Source organism: Scyliorhinus torazame, chromosome 17 (assembly GCF_047496885.1).
Source record: "Scyliorhinus torazame isolate Kashiwa2021f chromosome 17, sScyTor2.1, whole genome shotgun sequence".
Classification (NCBI taxonomy): Eukaryota; Metazoa; Chordata; class Chondrichthyes; order Carcharhiniformes; family Scyliorhinidae; genus Scyliorhinus; species Scyliorhinus torazame.
In genome coordinates, this window is record NC_092723.1 from 172,762,452 (window position 1) to 172,780,840 (window position 18,389).

General features: G+C 48.7%; 1 protein-coding gene across 1 annotated transcript in view; it reads left to right on the forward strand.

The window, feature by feature from the left end:
* Positions 1–18,389, forward strand: part of LOC140394416 (putative protein MSS51 homolog, mitochondrial) — a 53,005-nt gene that overhangs the window by 14,564 nt on the left and 20,052 nt on the right. The window contains exon 5 of the mRNA XM_072481669.1: positions 987–1,550. Within this exon, the coding sequence (XP_072337770.1) occupies positions 987–1,550 (564 nt within the window). The remainder of the gene's footprint in view (positions 1–986; positions 1,551–18,389) is intronic.

Sequence of the window (18,389 nt, forward strand, 5' to 3'; positions counted from 1 at the left end):
TTTCTTTACAGGTGAACTAGATTCTGAATTGGGTGGGGAGGGGGAGGCTTTTAAAAGACGTTTAAGCCTCTTGGTTCTTGAAAGGCAAATGTGGCACAGGTTTTCTCTGCAGCTGTTTCTTATCCTGCTGACTGCCTCAGGTCTGATCTGAGTTCTGGGATAAAATGATTTCAGTATCAGAAACCAGTTTCAATCACATGACCAACTGCCATTGAGGTACAACAGAAGGTGGTTTGCAGGATCAGAGAACCAGTTTTGATCACATAGTCAACAGGCATTGATATTCGATAGACGGTAAATGGTGGTCTTTTACACAGCGTGTGGATAACTGGTTTTGTCAGGTTTTCTTTGTTGCATTGCAAACCTGGAGTCACAAAGTCTAGGGCTCTATTTACATTTTTTGGGGGGGAACTTCGACAATGGCCGGTGTGAATTCCACAAAGAGGTGTTGTTTAGGCGTGTCCATTCAAGGTGGACACCCCCCCCCCCACCTGTTATAATTCAATTTAGAACTTTCCGGAAGCTCGATTGTCTGTGTTGATGTTGCAAATCTCAACTGACGCCCTTGGCAGCCATCTTAACCGTTCATCAGTGTCCCTTTTTTAAATAGTTAAATGCAGTTCTAGAAGCTGGGCATGACAAGAGTGACAAAGGCCTAGGATCACCTGCTCTCAGCCGGCGGGACATCGGCGTGGAAGGGTCAGGGGGCGGCCTGTTTGGGGGGGGGGGGGGGGGTGGATCAAACTGATAGGCCGCCTTATTGGGAGGAGATTGATTTGTGGGTCTAGGAGAGTAAATCATTTATCTTTTGAAAAAGTGGCCTCAATCATTAACCCTCCTAATTAAAATTGGAACTGTTTGTTCATTAAAAATGCTCAGCTCCTCCATCAATATTTGTCAAAACCCTGTGTAATCTGCTAGTTGTTGAGGTCTTTCAATTTTAAACTCTGCGAGTTAAATTTTGTTCCATGTCATTTACTGTCCAGGTGACATTCCTTTTCCGAGTGGGAACTGGACAAAAGCAGTATCCGAGGTGAAGAGCTGGGATGTTTGGTTCTTGATGCAAGAGGAACTCGACACCAAACTAAATGCAATTGGGAACTGTAAGTACATGAAGCTATTGTGGGAAAACGCAGGCAAACCACAGCCTGAAGATGAGGAACTTTTGGAATCCATCAGACGAGTGACCACTGACTTTCAGGCAAGGCCAGTTACTATTGGATTAGCCCTGCACAGCTTCAGCATTGACCCATTGGAAAGGCCCATCACCATTCATGTCGTTGGCGCCTCTCACACTGAGACCCTTAATGCCAGACCCACAGACTACGATGAACTTGCTCGTATGTTCCCAGGAAATGAAGGGATTGAGGTTGTCATGATTGGGCCCGAGGTGGTGGAAGGGCCAAGTCTCCGACCTCCCTTGGAGTCTTACGCTGGCAGGCGTCGGGTGTACCTGAGTGGCTGGAAGGGGCTGTACCACATGTATTGGGAGACAATGGTGGAGTCAGGTCGAGCTTCTCGGCCTAGTTTGGTAGTAGGATTCCATCCAGGTGAGCTGACTGTTCTTCACAACTAGAAATTCCAATGAAGGAGTAATATCTACCTGAAAAATCTTTTGTTAACTTTACTTTCTTCATTTGTTTACAAACACAAGATTCTCATAACGTGCATGAACACATCCCTATCTGTAAAATATGTTTGCGAAAAGTGATGATGTGCACTCCAGCCTTCCCAAAGGTTCACCAAATTCTCCCTGATATTCCACACTCGTCTCTCCAAAGTGCCAATTGGCTAGAGGTGAGTGAAACTCCCATGGATGGACAAAAAAACGGTCCCCTCCGTAGGTTCCCCTGGATTCCCACTGCAGTTGAGGGAGCCTGGAAGAACCCACAATGTATTTCGGTCCAGTTGTTCAGCACTTGGCTATGGGCTGGAAAATGGGATTAGGTAGGCCAGGCGCTTTTCATGTGTCAGTGCAGACTCGGATGGGCCGAAGGGCCTCTTCTGCACTGTATCGTTCTGTGATTCTATGTCACAGTGTTTACAGGTTTAGAAAATTCAGAAATCCAGTTCACTAACCACCCTTCATACACGTCTGCTTCCAAAGAAAGAACTTTCAATCCTACTCCCATCGTTCACAACCTCAGGATATCCAAAATAAAAGTAAAATAATACGGATGCTGGGGATCCGTAATAGAAACGGGGGGGGGGAAGAAACACAGCAGGTCTCGCAGCTTTGACAGAGTCATATTGGACTTGAAGCGTTAACTGTTTCTGTTTTCAACAAACAGATCGAGTATTTTCTGTTCTTTTATCTCAGGATGTCCTAAAGTGTGTTCCAGCCAATTAAATACTTTGACTCGTAGGGAATGTTGAATGTGGCAGCCAAGTTGTGCATAGCCACGGAGTGACAAATAGCCCAAGGACCAAGGTGCCTCCTTTTCAATGCAATGGCATCTTTTATGGCTACAATTGTGCAGATGGGATCTTGGTGTAACGTCTTATCTAAAAGAGAGTGTAGCACTCCCTCAGTACTGCACTGGAATGCCAACCCTGATTTTGTGCTATGTAGTGTGACATTCTGACTGGGCGGATAGAGGGCCACTCACTGAAACACAGCTGGCAAGAGTATTGTACATATAAAATGATCTCACACTGGGGGAACACTGAATAGTCTCATGCTGAAGGGATATAAGAGCAGGACACCCTTTGGGCGAAGGTGCTGCACAACATGGGGGAGCATTGAATAGGGACAGCACAGGAGGAGGCCATTAACCCCATCGTTTCTGTGCTGGCCCTCTGAAAGAGCGATTCACCTACCTACTACTTTACCCCTGTAACCCTGCACACTCTTCCTTTTCAGATTACAGTCTAATTTCCTCTTGACAGCCTCCACCACCCTCTCGGGCACCACATTCCAGATCCTAACCGCACGCTGTGTGGAAAATGTTTTTCCTCCCGTCACCATTGCTTCCTTTACCAATTACCTTAAATCTCTGCCCTTTGTGTTCTCCATCCTTCCAGCAATGGGATCAGTTTCTCTCGATCTACTCTGTCCACACCCATCATGATATTTGAACACCCCGTCTGAACCTCCTCTTCCCCCAAAGAAAACAATCCCAACTTCTCCAGGGAATCCATGTAACAGCAGTTCCTCATCCCTGGTACCATTCTCGTGATGAGTAGATAGGGTTAAACTCTTTCCATTGGTGGAAAGAGTGGGCACTGGGAATTGGGCTGCGCTGTGGGGCAAACTCTGACACCTGGGGCTAGATTCTCTGCAGCCCGACGCTGAAATCGCGTTCGGCGACAAGGCGGAGAATCTGTTTTCCCGCACGAAATCGGGACCAGTGCCTGTTCCACTATTCTCCGCCTTCTGAAAAGCGACGGATTTGGGGAGTACGCCCCGCCGAGTAATCACCGCCTCAGTCCATTGCCTGAGGCCCGTCCCGCTATTCCCCGTCGCCGACCGGCCGAATTCCCGGCGGCGAGGTTCCAATCTGGTCCTGCTGTTCGGGAAACTCGCGAGGCGGCTGTGGATCAGTCCAGGGCCGCCACAGTCGAGGGAGGGCCAATCAGAGGGCAGGGGGGGCCTCATTCGGTACTGGGGGCTATGCGTGCGGGCGGTCCAGCTCGGGAGAGCGGCCGATGCGGGGCACTATGACGGCGGTCCAGGTCCTGGCGGGCTGAGTGCACCATGGAGCACGACGCGGCCGTTGGAGGCCATCGCCATGTGCATGCGCGGCATCTGACCCGGAAGTGCGGGAGCGTATCGATGGCTGCCTGCTAGCCCCCTGCAAGACGGTGAATCTGTGGCCTTCTGACGCCAGTTTTCCTGGAGTAAAAGGCCACAGTTGGGATGAAAACAGAGAATCCAGCCCCTGATTTCAGACCAGTTCTGACTGGCAGGATGAAAGTCACACTCTTGCAAAACAAACTTGGGGCACCTGGATCCAATTCAGAACACCGAGGAGTTCAGAAGTTGCACAAGTTGAGAGCAGGTTGCCCCAGTTTGGCATTGCAAGATTTTGTACTGGGAATGGATAGCTAAGACCCCTGCAGCATGAACTAATCAAGAACATTGTGTTATACTGCTGTGAACCCTTCCATTCCTCAATGGGCTGCTAAGCTTACCCTGAAAACCTTGAAGGAAATATGATCTGATCCTGGGAGCTGAGACACTGCAGCTATGAGATTACTGGGGTCTGAGAGCTGGCCAGCTTGCGATGCAAAAATTCATTCATGTCTTTAAGTATGCTCAGTTACTGAGCCAAGGGTACAGCGAGTGCCTCCGTAACCTTCTAGAAGTTGCACATAGACCAGTCTGGACAAATAAATAAAAAGGAAAACCATCAATACTAAAAATGGGGCATAAAAACAACTGAAAATCTGGTGATGCATGGCAGGCCAATCAGTCTCTGAAAAGAGAACAGACTGGTATTTTGTAAAAGATACTTCACCAAGGAAACATCATACTGAACATTTTAATCTTGCTCTCTACACAATGGCGTTTCCAGAACTTTTCTATTTTTATATCGTAATATGAAGCATCGTCATAATGCCTCAAAGAATTGATCCCCAGTAGCAGACCTGAATGTTTCCTGCATTGAGCTCCCGTGAGTGTTTAACAAAATATGTAAATACGGAACACAGAAACAAATTGGCCATCGAGGTTCAGCAGCTTTTTCTCTCTTTACTTGGCCAGTTTCTGTTTCTTGAGTGGATTTTTAAATACACACCACTGAAATATTGACCAGAATTGTCAGCAGAGCTGCTCCCGCTCCGATGCCATAACGTTACCCGTGTAAATAGAGTTTACTCCGTATGGCTGGTTGGGTTATGAGAGGGGACAGCTCCAAGCATTGGCCTCTTCAAATATCCCTTAAAAACTAAAATCACATATTAATTTCCACTTTTCCTCATCAATCCCTGAACCAGCATCACTCAAAAAGGACAGCGTGCCTAGCCAGGATCGTGTTGCTGTTTATGGGAACATGCTGTGCGCAAATAAGCTGTCACACTTTCTATATTAGAAGAGTGGCTACACATCAAAACTTCCAGTGGCTGTAAATCGCTTTGGAGTGGCTTGAGGTCAGAAAGGCACTCTTAAGCACATCCTTTACTTTTCCATTTCTCAGAGGTTTGATTTGGAAGGTTCTTAATCATAATGTTAGGTTTCTGCATTTGTGTCAAATCTCCTTTTTAAAAATTAATTTACGCTATGTGGGTCCACTGGCTAGGCCCACCCCTAATGCATAGAATCACACCGTGCAGGAGAGGCTCTTCGGCACTGACAAAAAAAACCAAATCGACACTAACCTCACTTCCCAGCACTTGGCCCATAGCCCTGAGTGTTTTGACATTTCAAGTGCTCATCAAAGTACTTTTCAAAGGTTTGAGGTTTCCCGCCTCTACGACCCTCCCGGGCTGTGCATTCCAGGCTCCCATCACCCCCCCCCCCCCAGGTGAAAATATTTTTCATCTCATCCCCTCTAAGCCTCCTGACTTTTCCCTTGAGAAGGTGGTGCTGCGCTGCCTTCTCGAACCGCTGCAGTCCATGTGGTCTAGGTACACCCACTGTGCTGTGAGGGAGCGAGTTCAAGGATTTTGACGCAGAGACAGTGAAGGAACGGCGATATATTTCCAAGTCAGGATGGTGAGTGACTTGGAGGGGAACCTCCAGGTGGTGGGTTTCCCAGGTATCTGCTGCCCTTGTCCTTCTAGTGGTCGTGGGTTTGGAAGCTGCTGTTCAAAGACTGAAACTCCGAAATGGGTCTGTGGGCTCAGTGTTCCTGCCTTGGTAGAGGCCCTTCTTTGTGAGCGAGCGTCGGCGATTAACTGGCTGATTCTCAATCCTCCCGCCATCAATATTATGGTGGCTTTGCCATTGGCTTCCTGACTCATCAGTTGGCAATTGGTAAGAACAGCGTGGCACAAAACCAATGTTTATCTCACACCACAAGAACATAGGAAATCAGAGTAGGATAGAATACACGAGGCGGCCCATCGAGTCTGCTCAACCATTCAATTTGGTCGTGTTTGACCTCGGGCTTTAACTCCATTTTCCCGCCCTCGCTCCCTATCCTTAGTCCCCTGATAGAGAAAAAAATCAGTTGCGGCCTTGGGCGTTTTCAATGATGGAGCTTCCACACCCTCCGAGATAGAGAATTCCAAAAATTCCCAACCCTTTGAGTGAAGTAATTTTTTCTCAACTCCGTCCTAAATGATCATTCCTTATTCTAAGACTGTGAGCCCGGGGAGTGATTCTCCGCCCATGTTGCGCCCAGCGCATCTTCCACTATTCCTGGGGAATAGCGTGAGAGCTCCTAAACGAGGTCCTCGCGGGCGCTGAACGGATCGTGATATGGATCACACCCTGGTGCCAGCTTGGCACTTCCCAGGTGCCAATGGGCAATGCCAAGGGGAGGGCCCGGAAGGGGGCCATGGCCTTGAACGGAGGAGGGGTCATGAAGGGGGTCGAGAAAGATGGAGGGGTGAAGGGAGGGCATGAATGGGGAGCTGGGGGCAGCACAGCGGCGCAGTGGTCAGCAGTGCTGCCTCACGGCGCCGAGGTCCCATGTTCGATCCCGGCTCTGGGTCACTGTACGTGTGGAGTTTGCACATTCTCCCCGTGTTTGCGTGGGTTTCACCCCCACAACCCAAAGATGTGCCGGGTCGGTGGATTGGCCACACTAAATTGCCCCTTAATTGGAAATAATTAATTGGGTACTCTAAATTTATTTTTAAAAATGAATGGGGTGCTCGTGCCTGCACATAGGGGGGGCCTGAAAGAGGGGGCTGCTGAAAGGAAAGGTCCTTAACGACAGGGTTACGTTCATTTGAGGGGGGGGGTTCAATGCCCCAATGCTGACGAATGATGGGGGATTGGTGGGGCTGGGTCACCCTCATGCCTTAGTGGTATGGGGAGGGAGAGGCGTCATGAACATTTAGTGATGGGGAGAATATTTCTTTTATAAATTTAGAGTACCCAATTCATTTTTTTGAAACATGAAAATCGCTTATTGTCAGAAATAGGCTTCAAATGAAGTTACTGTGAAAAGCCCCTAGTCGCCACATTCCGGTGCCTGTTTAGGGAGACTGGTCCGAGAATTGAACTGTGCTGCTGGCCTGCCTGGGTCTGCTTTCAAAGCCAGCGATTTAGCCCTGTGCTAAACAGCCCCTGTTTAAATTGCCCCTTTTCCAATTAAGGGGCAATTTAGCATGGCCAATCCACCTAACCTGCACATCTTTGGGTTGTGGGGTCGAAACCCACACAAACACTGGGAGAATGTGCAAACTCCACACGGAATGTGACCCAGAGCCGGGATCGAACCTGGGACCTCGGCGCCGTGAGACTGCAGTGCTACCACTGCGCCACCGTGGTCTATAATTTATCACGAGTTGTATTGAACCCAGGACAACCCTCTCCCCTGTGCTCCCACGAGGTGTTACGTTAGCGAAGTACATGAGCTTGCTTTTCTGCTGTTGATTTGTAAATGGCAACAGCAGATGCAGGATGTAGATGAGGTGTAATTCAGGCTCACAGGCAAAGTGGAGCCACAGCTCGGAATGTACTGTGGGCTTGAATTATGCAGCACATTCCCAAGATTTACAAACCCAGGTGGATCAATCTATCTACAGGATTGATGAGGCAGCACCTATGGTGGAGCGGGAAGCCATCATTCGAACCCCTTCAGCCGACGTAAGTTCTTACCTTCGCCCTGAGCAGGCATTTAGATCTTGTACCGTCTATGACCATCGATAAGCGAACTGGGATTGTGCAGTTAAACACACTGGAGAGCTGGCAATGTTGAGCAGGATAATGGATTGTTGAAAATTGGTTGGCACAGGACTGTCACCCCCGGCTCCATCACTGAACATCTTCAACCTCTTCCCTACTCCGATCCGAGGTTCCCACCTGCTTCAAGAAGACCACCAACATACCGGTGCCAAAGAAGACCAGGCAACGTGCCTCAATGACTACCGTCCGGTGGCCTTGACATCAATCGTAATGAAGTGCTTCGAGAGGTTGGCCGTGAGGCACATCAACTCCATACTCCCAGAATGCCTAGATCCACTGCAATTCGCATACCGCCACAACCGGACCACAGGAGACGCCATCTCCCTGGCCCTACACTCATCCCTGGAGCATCTTGACATCAAGGACAGACTCCTATTTATTGACTACAGCTCTGCTCTGCTTCCAACACCATAATCCCAGCCAAGCTCATGTCATAGGCTCCAAAACCTAGGACTTGGCTCCTCCTTATGCAACTGAATCCTCGACTTTCTGATCCATAGACCACAATCAGTAAGGATGAACAACAACACCTCCTCCATGATAGTCCTCAATACCGGGGCCCCGCAAGGCTGCATACTTAGCCCCTTACCATACTCCCTATACACACGCAACTGTGTGGCGGAATTGGGCTCCAACTCCATCTACAAGTTTGCTGATGACATGACTCTCGTGGGTCGAATCTCGAACAACGATGAGTCAGAATACAGGCGGGAGATAGTGAACCTAGCGGGATAGTGTAACGACAACAATCTCTCCCTCAATGCCAGCAAAACCAAAGAGTTGGTTATTGACTTCAGGAAGCAAAGTATCGACACACCCCTGTCTGCATTAACAGGGCTGAGGTGGCGATGGTTGACAGCTTCAAATTCCGAGGTGTGCACATCACCAACAATCTGTCCTGGTCCACCCACATCGACGCCACCACCAATAAAGCACAACACGCCTATATTTTCTCAGCAAACTAAGGAAATTCGGCATGTCCACATTGACTCTTACCAACTTTTGCAATGCACCATAGAAAGCATCTTATCTGGCTGCATCACAGCCTGGTATGGCAACTGCTTGGTCCAAGACCGTAAGAAACTACAGAGAGACGTGAGCACAATCAGTCCACCACACAAACCTGCCTCCCATCCACTGACTCTGGCTACACCTCCCGCTGCCTTGGGAAAGCGGGCAGCATAATCAAAGACTCCTCCCACTCGGCTTACTCACTCTTCCAACTTCTTCCATCGGGCAGGAGATACAAAAGACTGAGAACACGCACGAACAGATTAAAAAACCGCTTATTCCCCGCTGTTACCTGACTCGTAAACGACACTCTTATGAACTGATCTGATCTCTTCACACACCTTCTCTACTGCGTGGTACTACATTCCTGTATTCTTCACCCGGTGCCTTTGTCTATGTATTTGCAGTGTGTATTTGCTTTTCATGTACGGGATGATCTGTCTGAACTGTACGCAGAACGATACTTTTGGACTTGGAGCTGGGAGGGTGTCTTTAGGGGTAATGGGACACCACCGGAATTTCTGTTATGCTTTCGAGCCAGATCTTCGCCCACAGGCTGGTAGGTCACCTGTTTCTAGATTCCCAAGCATTGAGATGCACTGGAATGAGCGGGAAAATGGCTGTTCATTGAAATAATTGCCCCGATTATAAAGGGGGACCGTTTTGGTGATCCCAGAGGGCTTGGATCTGAGGACATGGAGGACAGGCTGACCTTAATGACTGGGCCCTTTCCCTCTAATGTCCATCAGAGTTCTGCTCCAGCCCTAGATTCACTGCCCGGTTGGTGGGCCAGGGTAGTGAGTGGCCACAACCCACAGTCCATGGTTGTAAATTGTCTGGAGGCTTACGAGGCAATGAGAGTGGTGGGGAGCAGTGGGGGTGGGGTTAGGATGCGGTCAGCCCTGGGTAAGGGGTCCAGCATCTCCAGGTCCCCCAAGGTAATATCAACCCACCTTTCAAAGCTTCCCTGCCTAGTTCTCTTTGGACTCTTAAACCACCTCCTGGCAGGTCTGTCCTGATGTGGAAACAGGCTCTGCTTGCCCAGATTTTGGGTTGATTCTGCATATTTAGAAAGAGACCCAGGTTTCCTGCTGAATGAACGTCCCCCACTACTTTCCCCTCATTTCTGATCAGGTTTTCCACTGTAATTTTGTTTGTCTCAAACTAACCTCTTTTGGGGGCGGCACGGTGGCACAGTGGTTAGCACTGCTGCCTCACGGCTCCGAGGACCCAGGTTCGATCCCGGGTCACTGTCCATGTGGCGTTTGCCCATTCGCCCCGTGTCTGCATGGGTCTCAACCCCACAACCCAAAGATATGCAGGTTGGTGGATTGGCCACGCTAAATTTCCCCTTAATTGGAAAAGAAAAAAAATGGTTGCTTTAAATCATTTTTAAAAAACAAACCTCTTCAGGCTAAGCAGAAGAGGACTGGGTCTTTTGTGACCATTTCATGTTTTTGAGGGATAGCATTTTTGAGAACACAGGGCAATGGAACTATGGCTGACGGTGAGAATATCCACTCACAGAATGTACCGCAATGTTCTCTTTGACCCAGGTCCAGTATTGAATTCTGCTCCGAGTGAGAAATGTAATATGGTCTGATCAATCTTTTGCTCTATGTAAGCTCCATTTATTTCTAAGAAATGGATCATTTCAAAATAGTCAGCAATGTTCTGTAAGCTCAACATTACCCTACCTCTAAAACACTGGCAGCACAGTGAGCCACTCTCATTCTGTCCTGGTCTCTGGGGAAGTATTTCAAATCATTTTACTCAGTGGCGTTTGGCCTATTTGTTTTATCTCAATACTTAAGATACACTGATATCTGGTCTAGTCTTTGGTTTCTTTGACCTTGAAATACTTTCGTTGACCTTAAGTGCTGGAAAATGTGCTGAAAAGGCCAACCAAGATCAGTTCTTTTGGCATGATCAACATGTCATCGCTCTCCAGAGCTGAGGAAACGTAGAGTAATGCATTCTTCTGCAATTATCAAAGCGAGCTTGTGATGAATGCTGAACGTCTGCAGTGCTGAATCATTCATGGTCTAAATGCCCTGCCTTTCCACTCAAATACAGCATTTAATCATCTATAAAGAAACAAAATAATTCTCTTGTTCCATATTATAGATGAAAGAAAGAATGACTTGCATTTCATATGCGCTTTTTATGACTTTGCAATGTCCCAAAGTGGGTTCTTGCCAATGAAGTTCCTTTTGAAGTGTAGTCACTGTTGTAATGGAGGAAACACGGCAGCCAATTTGTGCACAGCAAGCTCCCACAAGCATCAATGCGATGGTGACCAGATATTCTGTTTTTAGTGATGTTGGTTGAGGGATAAATATTGGCCACGTTTCCAGGGAGAATTCCCCCCCTGCACTTCTTCAAATTAATGCTGGGAGATCGTTTCCTTCTAGCCGAGAGGGCAGTTGTGCCATTTGGAGGCATTCTTGTTTACCCATCCCCTTGAGTTTCTATTGCGCGAGGCCTGTGACTATGGACTGAGGCTCTACCACAGCTCACACTTGAGCAACGAGATAGAAGATAGTCAGTTCTTACGGCCAGTGATAATAGGCTCACTATTTTGCCTGAGTGTGGGGAATGCTTCTTCACAACATGAATCATCAATTAGAAACTGTACCACAGTTCAGCTGTAGCTCATTGGTAGCCGTTCCATCACTAAGTCAGAATGTTGTGAGTTCAAGTTCCACTGACGATTTGAGTAGAAAAGTTAAGCTGATGGCGCAGTCCTGAGGGAGCGCAGCACTGTTGAAAGTGTCATGGGAATGTCCCTTTTAAGAAATGTTTTTGTCTTATCACATGGCTTCAGTGATGTCATTGTGTGGGTGGAGTTGGGCTGTGTCTCTGGGTTCGTTTTGCTTTCGCTTTGGTTTGGGGCTTATTTTGTGGCTCCTGACGTTTTATTTTCATTTTTGAGTTTGAACTGGTTTTGTTCTGCCCAGGCCTCATTTGGAGCATTGCGTACAGTTCTGGTCACCACATTATCATAAGGAAGTGGAAGCTTTGAAGAGAGTGCAAAGAAGGATGTTGCCTTGTCTCGGGAGTGTTGGCTATGAGGAGAGGTTGAATAAACTAGGATTGTTTTTACTGGAAAGATGGAGGCTGAGTGGAGACCTGATCGAGATCTACAAACTTATGAGAAGCATGGACAGGGTGGACAGTCAGAGGCTTTTTCTAAGGGTGGAAGTGTCAATTACAAGGGGGCACAGATTCAAGGTGAGAGGAGGAAAGTTGAAGGCAGATGTGCAGGGTACATTTTTCACACAGAGAGTGGTGGGTGCCTGGAACATGCTGCCAGAGGATGTGGTGGAAGCAGACACATTAGCAACATTTTAGAGGCATCTGGATGGATACATGAATAGAGAGGAAATAGAAGGATACGGACCGTGTAAGGGCAGAAGGTTTTTTTTTTTGGTTAGCGCATCGTGAGCAGCACAGGCTTGGAGGGCCGAAGGGCCTGTTCCTGTACTGTACTTTTATTTGTTCTTATTCTCTATCTGCATTTTAAAAGCTGTTTCCTGATTGCCTGAGAACTTGAAGGAATTCAAACCTGCTCTTTTGGGAAAGGAAACAAGAGCATCCCTACCAGGTCGAGTGCTGTGTGCTGCGTCATACCTTTTGAAAAGTGGGTACTGGTTTATGGGATCTTGTTATTAAATTGGAACAGTTAAAGGGGGAACTTTATTTAGGGTGATACATAGAGTACTGTAGCTGTGTGGGGTATTTATGTTTGCAGTTGATAAAAATGCTTACTGTGCGTGTTTATAAAAATGTTAACTAAATTCGTAGAATAAAGCTTGTTTTTGATGAAAAGTGCTTAAGGCCTCTGATAAATAACACCTGAAAGACAGGCCCGTGTGCTCACCGTAACAAAAATCAATAAACAATTGTAGGTCAGGTGAACTCCATGATGTACTTTGGAGTTTTCTAAAACCCATAACACACGTTCCATCTTTTATGAAACTATCTGGTCTCTCGGGTGAGTGAGCAGGTTGAAAAAGGACAGGTGCGTTTCCCACAGCCGGTCCATCGCCAACATGTTTCAAACAGTTTAACTGGATATTATCACATTTATTTGTGCACACATTACCCAGGTTGAGACTACAGTGCGGCACTGATGGAGTGTCTTTTGGATCTGACATTAAACAAAGACCCAACCTGTTCTCTTGGATGGAGAAACAGAAAGAAATTCTTGACCTCATGGTCCCAAAGCACCGAACAGCAAATTAAATTGAATACAGCAGTATTGTAGAACGCTCGCACTCCATCTGTGCACCACAAAGCCCCAGAAACAATGTTTAAGTGACCAGCTTTGAAGTGATGTTGGTCGCAGGGTTACTCTTCCTCAAAATAGTGCTCCGGGATCTTTTCTATCAACAACTTGTAGGGAGGCGGTGACATAGGGCTATTATCACTGGACTAGTAATCCAATGGCCCAGGATAATGTTCTGGGATCCAGGGTCTGAGTCCCACCTCAGCAGACGACAACAATAATAATCTGGACTTAAAACTCTAATGATGACCATGAAACCATTGTCCATTGTGGTAAAAACCCATCTGGCTCACTAATGGCCTTCAGGGAAGGAAATCTGCCGTCCTTACCTGGTCTGGCCTACGAGTGACTCCAGACCCACAGCAATGTGGCTGACTCTTAACCAACCCCTCAAGGGCAATTAGGGATGGGCAATAAATGCTTGTCCAGCCACATCCCATGAACACATTTTTTTAAAGTTATATAATTGTGCTAACTTGGTTAAATGTTCCAAGGTGCTCTGTATCCACCTGAAAAGGCAGATGGAGCTTTGGTTTGATGTCTGATCTGAACCCGGCACCTCGGAAGTCATTTGGTAGATTCAACCGCCTTGATAGGAAGTTCTTGGGCAGCCTGTTATCTTGTTAGTGAGGCTGCGTTCCTTCGGCGGCAAAGGTATTGGAACACTGGACAAAGTAGCGGCTGTGGACTGTGCCACAGAGGAAGCTGAGAGGAGAATGCCTGAAATGTGTACAATTATGACGGGTCTAGATAAAATGGAAAGGAAGATCCTGTAGCCCTTGGTTCAGGGGTCCGTAACCAGCTGACTGTCAACATTTCCAATGGATGAAAGACTGAGGGGCCAGAATTCTCTGGTCGTCGGGATTCTCTTCTCCCGCTGGCAGTGTACCCCCACCAGAGGGTTCTGTGGCAGCGTGGGGTGGTTTCAATGGGAAATCCCATTGACCAGCTCCGGGAGGATAGAATCCAGCTAACGGCGCGTCGTTGCGAAGCACGCGGCTGGGAGACCGGAGAATCCAGCCCAGGGTAAGAGTTTGGAGGTATGGTGTGGAAATATTCGGGCGATGTTCACCCCTCCATCACTTCCAGGGAGAACGGGAATTTGGTGGTCAGTCGAAACTTCATTCATCGCAGCGGGACCGGGTGAGGTCGGAGAATTCCGGCCTTCAAGGGGATACGAGGAAAATCTTTGAACCCAGAGGGTGATCGAGATCTGAAACTCACTGCCTGAAAAGATGGGAAAGGCAGAAATCCTCATAACAGTTAAGAAGTACTTGTGTTGTAACCTATAGGGCTACATACCAAGAGTTGGGGTTACATTGGATGGCTCCCTGTTGGCCAATAGGGATACAATTGGCCAAGTGACCTCCTTCCATGCTGTAAATCTTTATGATTCCATGACATTGCAAAAGTTATCACATTTTTACCTCGTCTTCGATGTCCTCCAAACTACGGTCGTTAGCAGTTAACCGTGGCAGTCAATTCACACAACAGGATCCCAGCAGTAAGTGACTGGTTGACCATTGAAACTCTTTTGGTGGTGTTGGTTGTGGAGTGAATCTTGGCCTGGTCACATGGAGAGGTTGTGCTCTTCTTCGAGCAGCGCGTTGAGATCTTCGCCAGGCGGTCCAGCACCTCATTTAATGGTGTTGAAATTTGGACATCCAGAGCTTAACTGCACCACCCCCAGGCTCCCGGCATTGGTTGCCTGACAAGTCCATCCTTGCGAGGAACCGCCTTACTGTACCAATTGGAAAACAACCAATTTACCTGGTTGGATGATTCTTGATTATCAATCAAGCAGAATTTTTCCTCATGTTTACTTTAAAAAAAAAAACAAATGGAAGTGTTACAGAAAATGAAAAAATACTTATTTTAATGCCACAATAATTTTTCTCCAGGGTTTTTGGAAGCAGGATTATGAGAACAGGGGTGGGGGCCATCTTGCACCAGGAGTTAGATACTGGGGGCCATGTTGGTGCGATGGGTGACCAATAGGAGATGACTGGTAACCAGGTCAGCATTGATCGATAAGCCGGTTGAGAGTGATTGGGTCACCTGGGCAGGGGACACTTCAGTAGCCAGGGTGGCATTGATTGGTACCCCTCTCGGGAGTGAGTTTGCGAGTGCTTGGTGACACTCCGGAGAGGCAGGGAGTGGCCTGGGAGGGTGAGAGAGCCACTCTGGTCAGTGGGGATGTCAATGCCACATGACACTGGTCAAGTTCAGTGCTCGGTAACTGAACTGCTGGGCCCACAGCTCAAGCAGGACCTAAAATATAATTACAATGGGGCACAAGGCACAAGGGAAAGAGATTCCAGAGACTATTGTGCAGAGGGAGGGGTGTGACGCAGTGGGTAGGGGGGTCCCTTCCTCTGAGCCTGAAGCTTGGGGTTTGAGTCCCACCCCAGGACTCGACGGCCAAGGAAGGCGAGTTCATAACGCGGTCAAACAGGTAGAGTCTCAACCTGCAAATCCTTCCAAACACGTCAATGGCTGACTGCAAGAGCGGGGAGACTCCTGGTCAGCCACACTTGATGTGGACTGGGCGCCCCTCAAGCTATCAGCCTCTGGTGACAGACTAGCGACCTGCTCAGGCAATGACCAGCTATGGAAATCTGCCTCAGTGCACCACACGATGCTGGTCGAGAACTGGAATTGGAAATGGAAAAATTGTGCAGAGGGTGCCGTGCCTGTCAGCCACCGATGAAACAAGATTTAATACTGATATAAAACCTCTATAAATAAGCAAGGAGAAAGTGAGAGTCACTATCATGTGGCATTCTTACAGGGTTCCATTTGGTCTAAAATTAAAACTAGTAGTGTTTTAGTGTCACCTGACAGTCCTGTACACTGACTGTGTGACTGTTTATGTAATGTTTTATTATCATTTCTGTATTTACAAGGAATCTGTTCGGTTGCAGAAAGCGGTGATGGTGACGGCCATCCCTTTTATAGGGGAAGATATCCAATGACGGAATGAAAACTGAACGACAGCTCCCCCTGGCGATTGTGGCTAATCCTATCTGGGGACACCTTTGCAGTGGTTATTTTCATGTTGATTTTTTTTGATTGTGAACCTTTTCCCCTCATGCTTTCCCCCTTGGCTTCAGGTATTGTAATTCCAGCACTAAACCCGGCCATTAGGTGCTGTGACCTTTCCGAGGGGACCCCTTGACCACAGCGCCACTCCTGGCCTCCGTGAGGGAATGTGAAGTGAACCGACTGCTGAACACTCAATGAGGGAGGACTTCCGGTGGCGTTATGTCGTGGGCAGACGTGCACGACGTGTCTTCTGCTAGAGTACTGCACTTTTTGCCCTTTTCTCTTAGTTAAAGAGGTATTTTATTTCGGAAACCCGCAGAATTAATGGGATAAGTGTCCTAGATTGGTGAAATGACCGGAAAGGGCCCAGGGAAAAAAAGCCAAACAGCAGAGCTTCATTGATGAAGTCGGAGGCTTCTTAGAGCTCGTCGGCAGAAAAGATGGAGGGTGGAGGCAGCCTCTGGGGCCCCGGCCACTCCACTAACGGCCGCGGTGCTTCGAGTATCTTGCCGAAAGAATGCGATAAGCACTGGCAGGTTGTCCGAGGAAGCCGCAAATCGATGGAGCCAGCCTTGGCCCCCACCTGAGTGGCTCGGGAGGAGACGAACAAAACCTTAAAGGCACAGGGAGTCACAATAAAAGACATGGAAATGGTTCTTTCGAGATATAGTGATCAAATGCCTCACTGCGAGCAGAGATATCGTTTGTGGCAAGCGAATAAATCGCTGAAGGTGAATGATTTAGAGAATCGAGGAGGCAAAACGTTTGAATTGTGGAGCTGCCAGAGAGGATGGAACACCCAAAGTCCAAGGTTTGCAGAGATGTTCGGTAAGGTGGTGGGAGAGGGTGGATTCATGTCCCTGCTGAGTTGGACCCGGTCCACCGTGCACTCCGGCAGAGGCCTCCTTGTAGCGCACAATGACTTACGAGAGACGAATAGAGATGAAGTCGATGAGGCTTTATTAAGCGTGACTTGTTCCCCGCAGTTCAGCAACAGACTGGAGCTGCGGGGAGAACTCCTGGTTCTTATACTCCACCTTCAGGGCGGAGCTAGAGATCAACAGCCAACCAGGACCCGGGATCTGTCAGCCAATGGCATCACGGCTTCACAGTCCCACATGACCCCTAATGCATACTACAACATTCACCCCTTGTTAAGAATGAACCCGGCGGGGTGGTGCTTCGCATGGTGGTAGGGGTTTACGAGGCTGGTCCTGGGAGGAAAACAACTTTTTGCATGTCATTACAGTGCCCTACACTTTGCCCTACACTGGGCTATGTACAGGGTTTGTGAACTATTTACAGTATTCATAAGAGGAACAGAACCTTCTCGTTATAGTCCCACAACATTCTTGTGTTACACCGATGTCACGAGTCGAGCGGGCGGTCTGGTCTTCCTTGTCGATCGTCTCAGCCCCGGTGGTGGTGCAGGTGCTTGTTCCAGCGTTGTCGTCTCCGGGAGCTTTACGGTGTCTGCTTCTGCTTCACTCCTGGTCGGACATGGGAGGAGGACCGATCCTCCCGGGAAGGGGGCGGTCGCGGGGTGCGCCGGTGGCAGGGAGGGGGTGATTGGTGTCGGGGGGGTGTGCGTGTTGCTGGCGGGCGCCAGGTCTCGCAGGGAGACCGTGTCCTGTCGGCCGTCGGGGTACGCCACGTAGGCGTACTGCGGGTTTGCGTGGACGAGGTGAACCCTCTCGACCAACGGGTCCGACTTGTGCGCCCGCACATGTTTCCGGAGTAATATGGGTCCTGGGGCCGCCAGCCAGGTTGGCAGCGACGTTCCAGAGGAGGACTTCCTGGGGAAGACAAAGAGGCGCTCATGAGGCGTTTGATTAGTGGTGGTACACAGCAGCGACCGGATGGAGTGGAGAGCGTCCGGGAGGACCTCCTGCCACCGTGAAACTGGGAGATCCCTGGACCGTAGGGCCAGTAGGACGGTCTTCCAGACCGTGCCGTTCTCCCTCTCTACTTTCCCGTTCCCCCGGGGGTTGTAGCTGGTCGTCCTGCTCGAGGCTATACCCTTGCTGAGCAGGAACTGGCGCAGCTCGTCACTCATGAAGGAGGACCCCCTGTCGCTATGGATATATGCGGGGCAACCGAACAGTGTGAATATGGTGCTAAGGGCTTTAATAACTGTGGCCGCTGTCATGTCGGGGCAGGGGATGGCGAAAGGGAAACGAGAGTACTCGTCCACCACGTTCAGGAAGTATGTGTTGCGGTCGGTGGAGGGGAGGGGCCCTT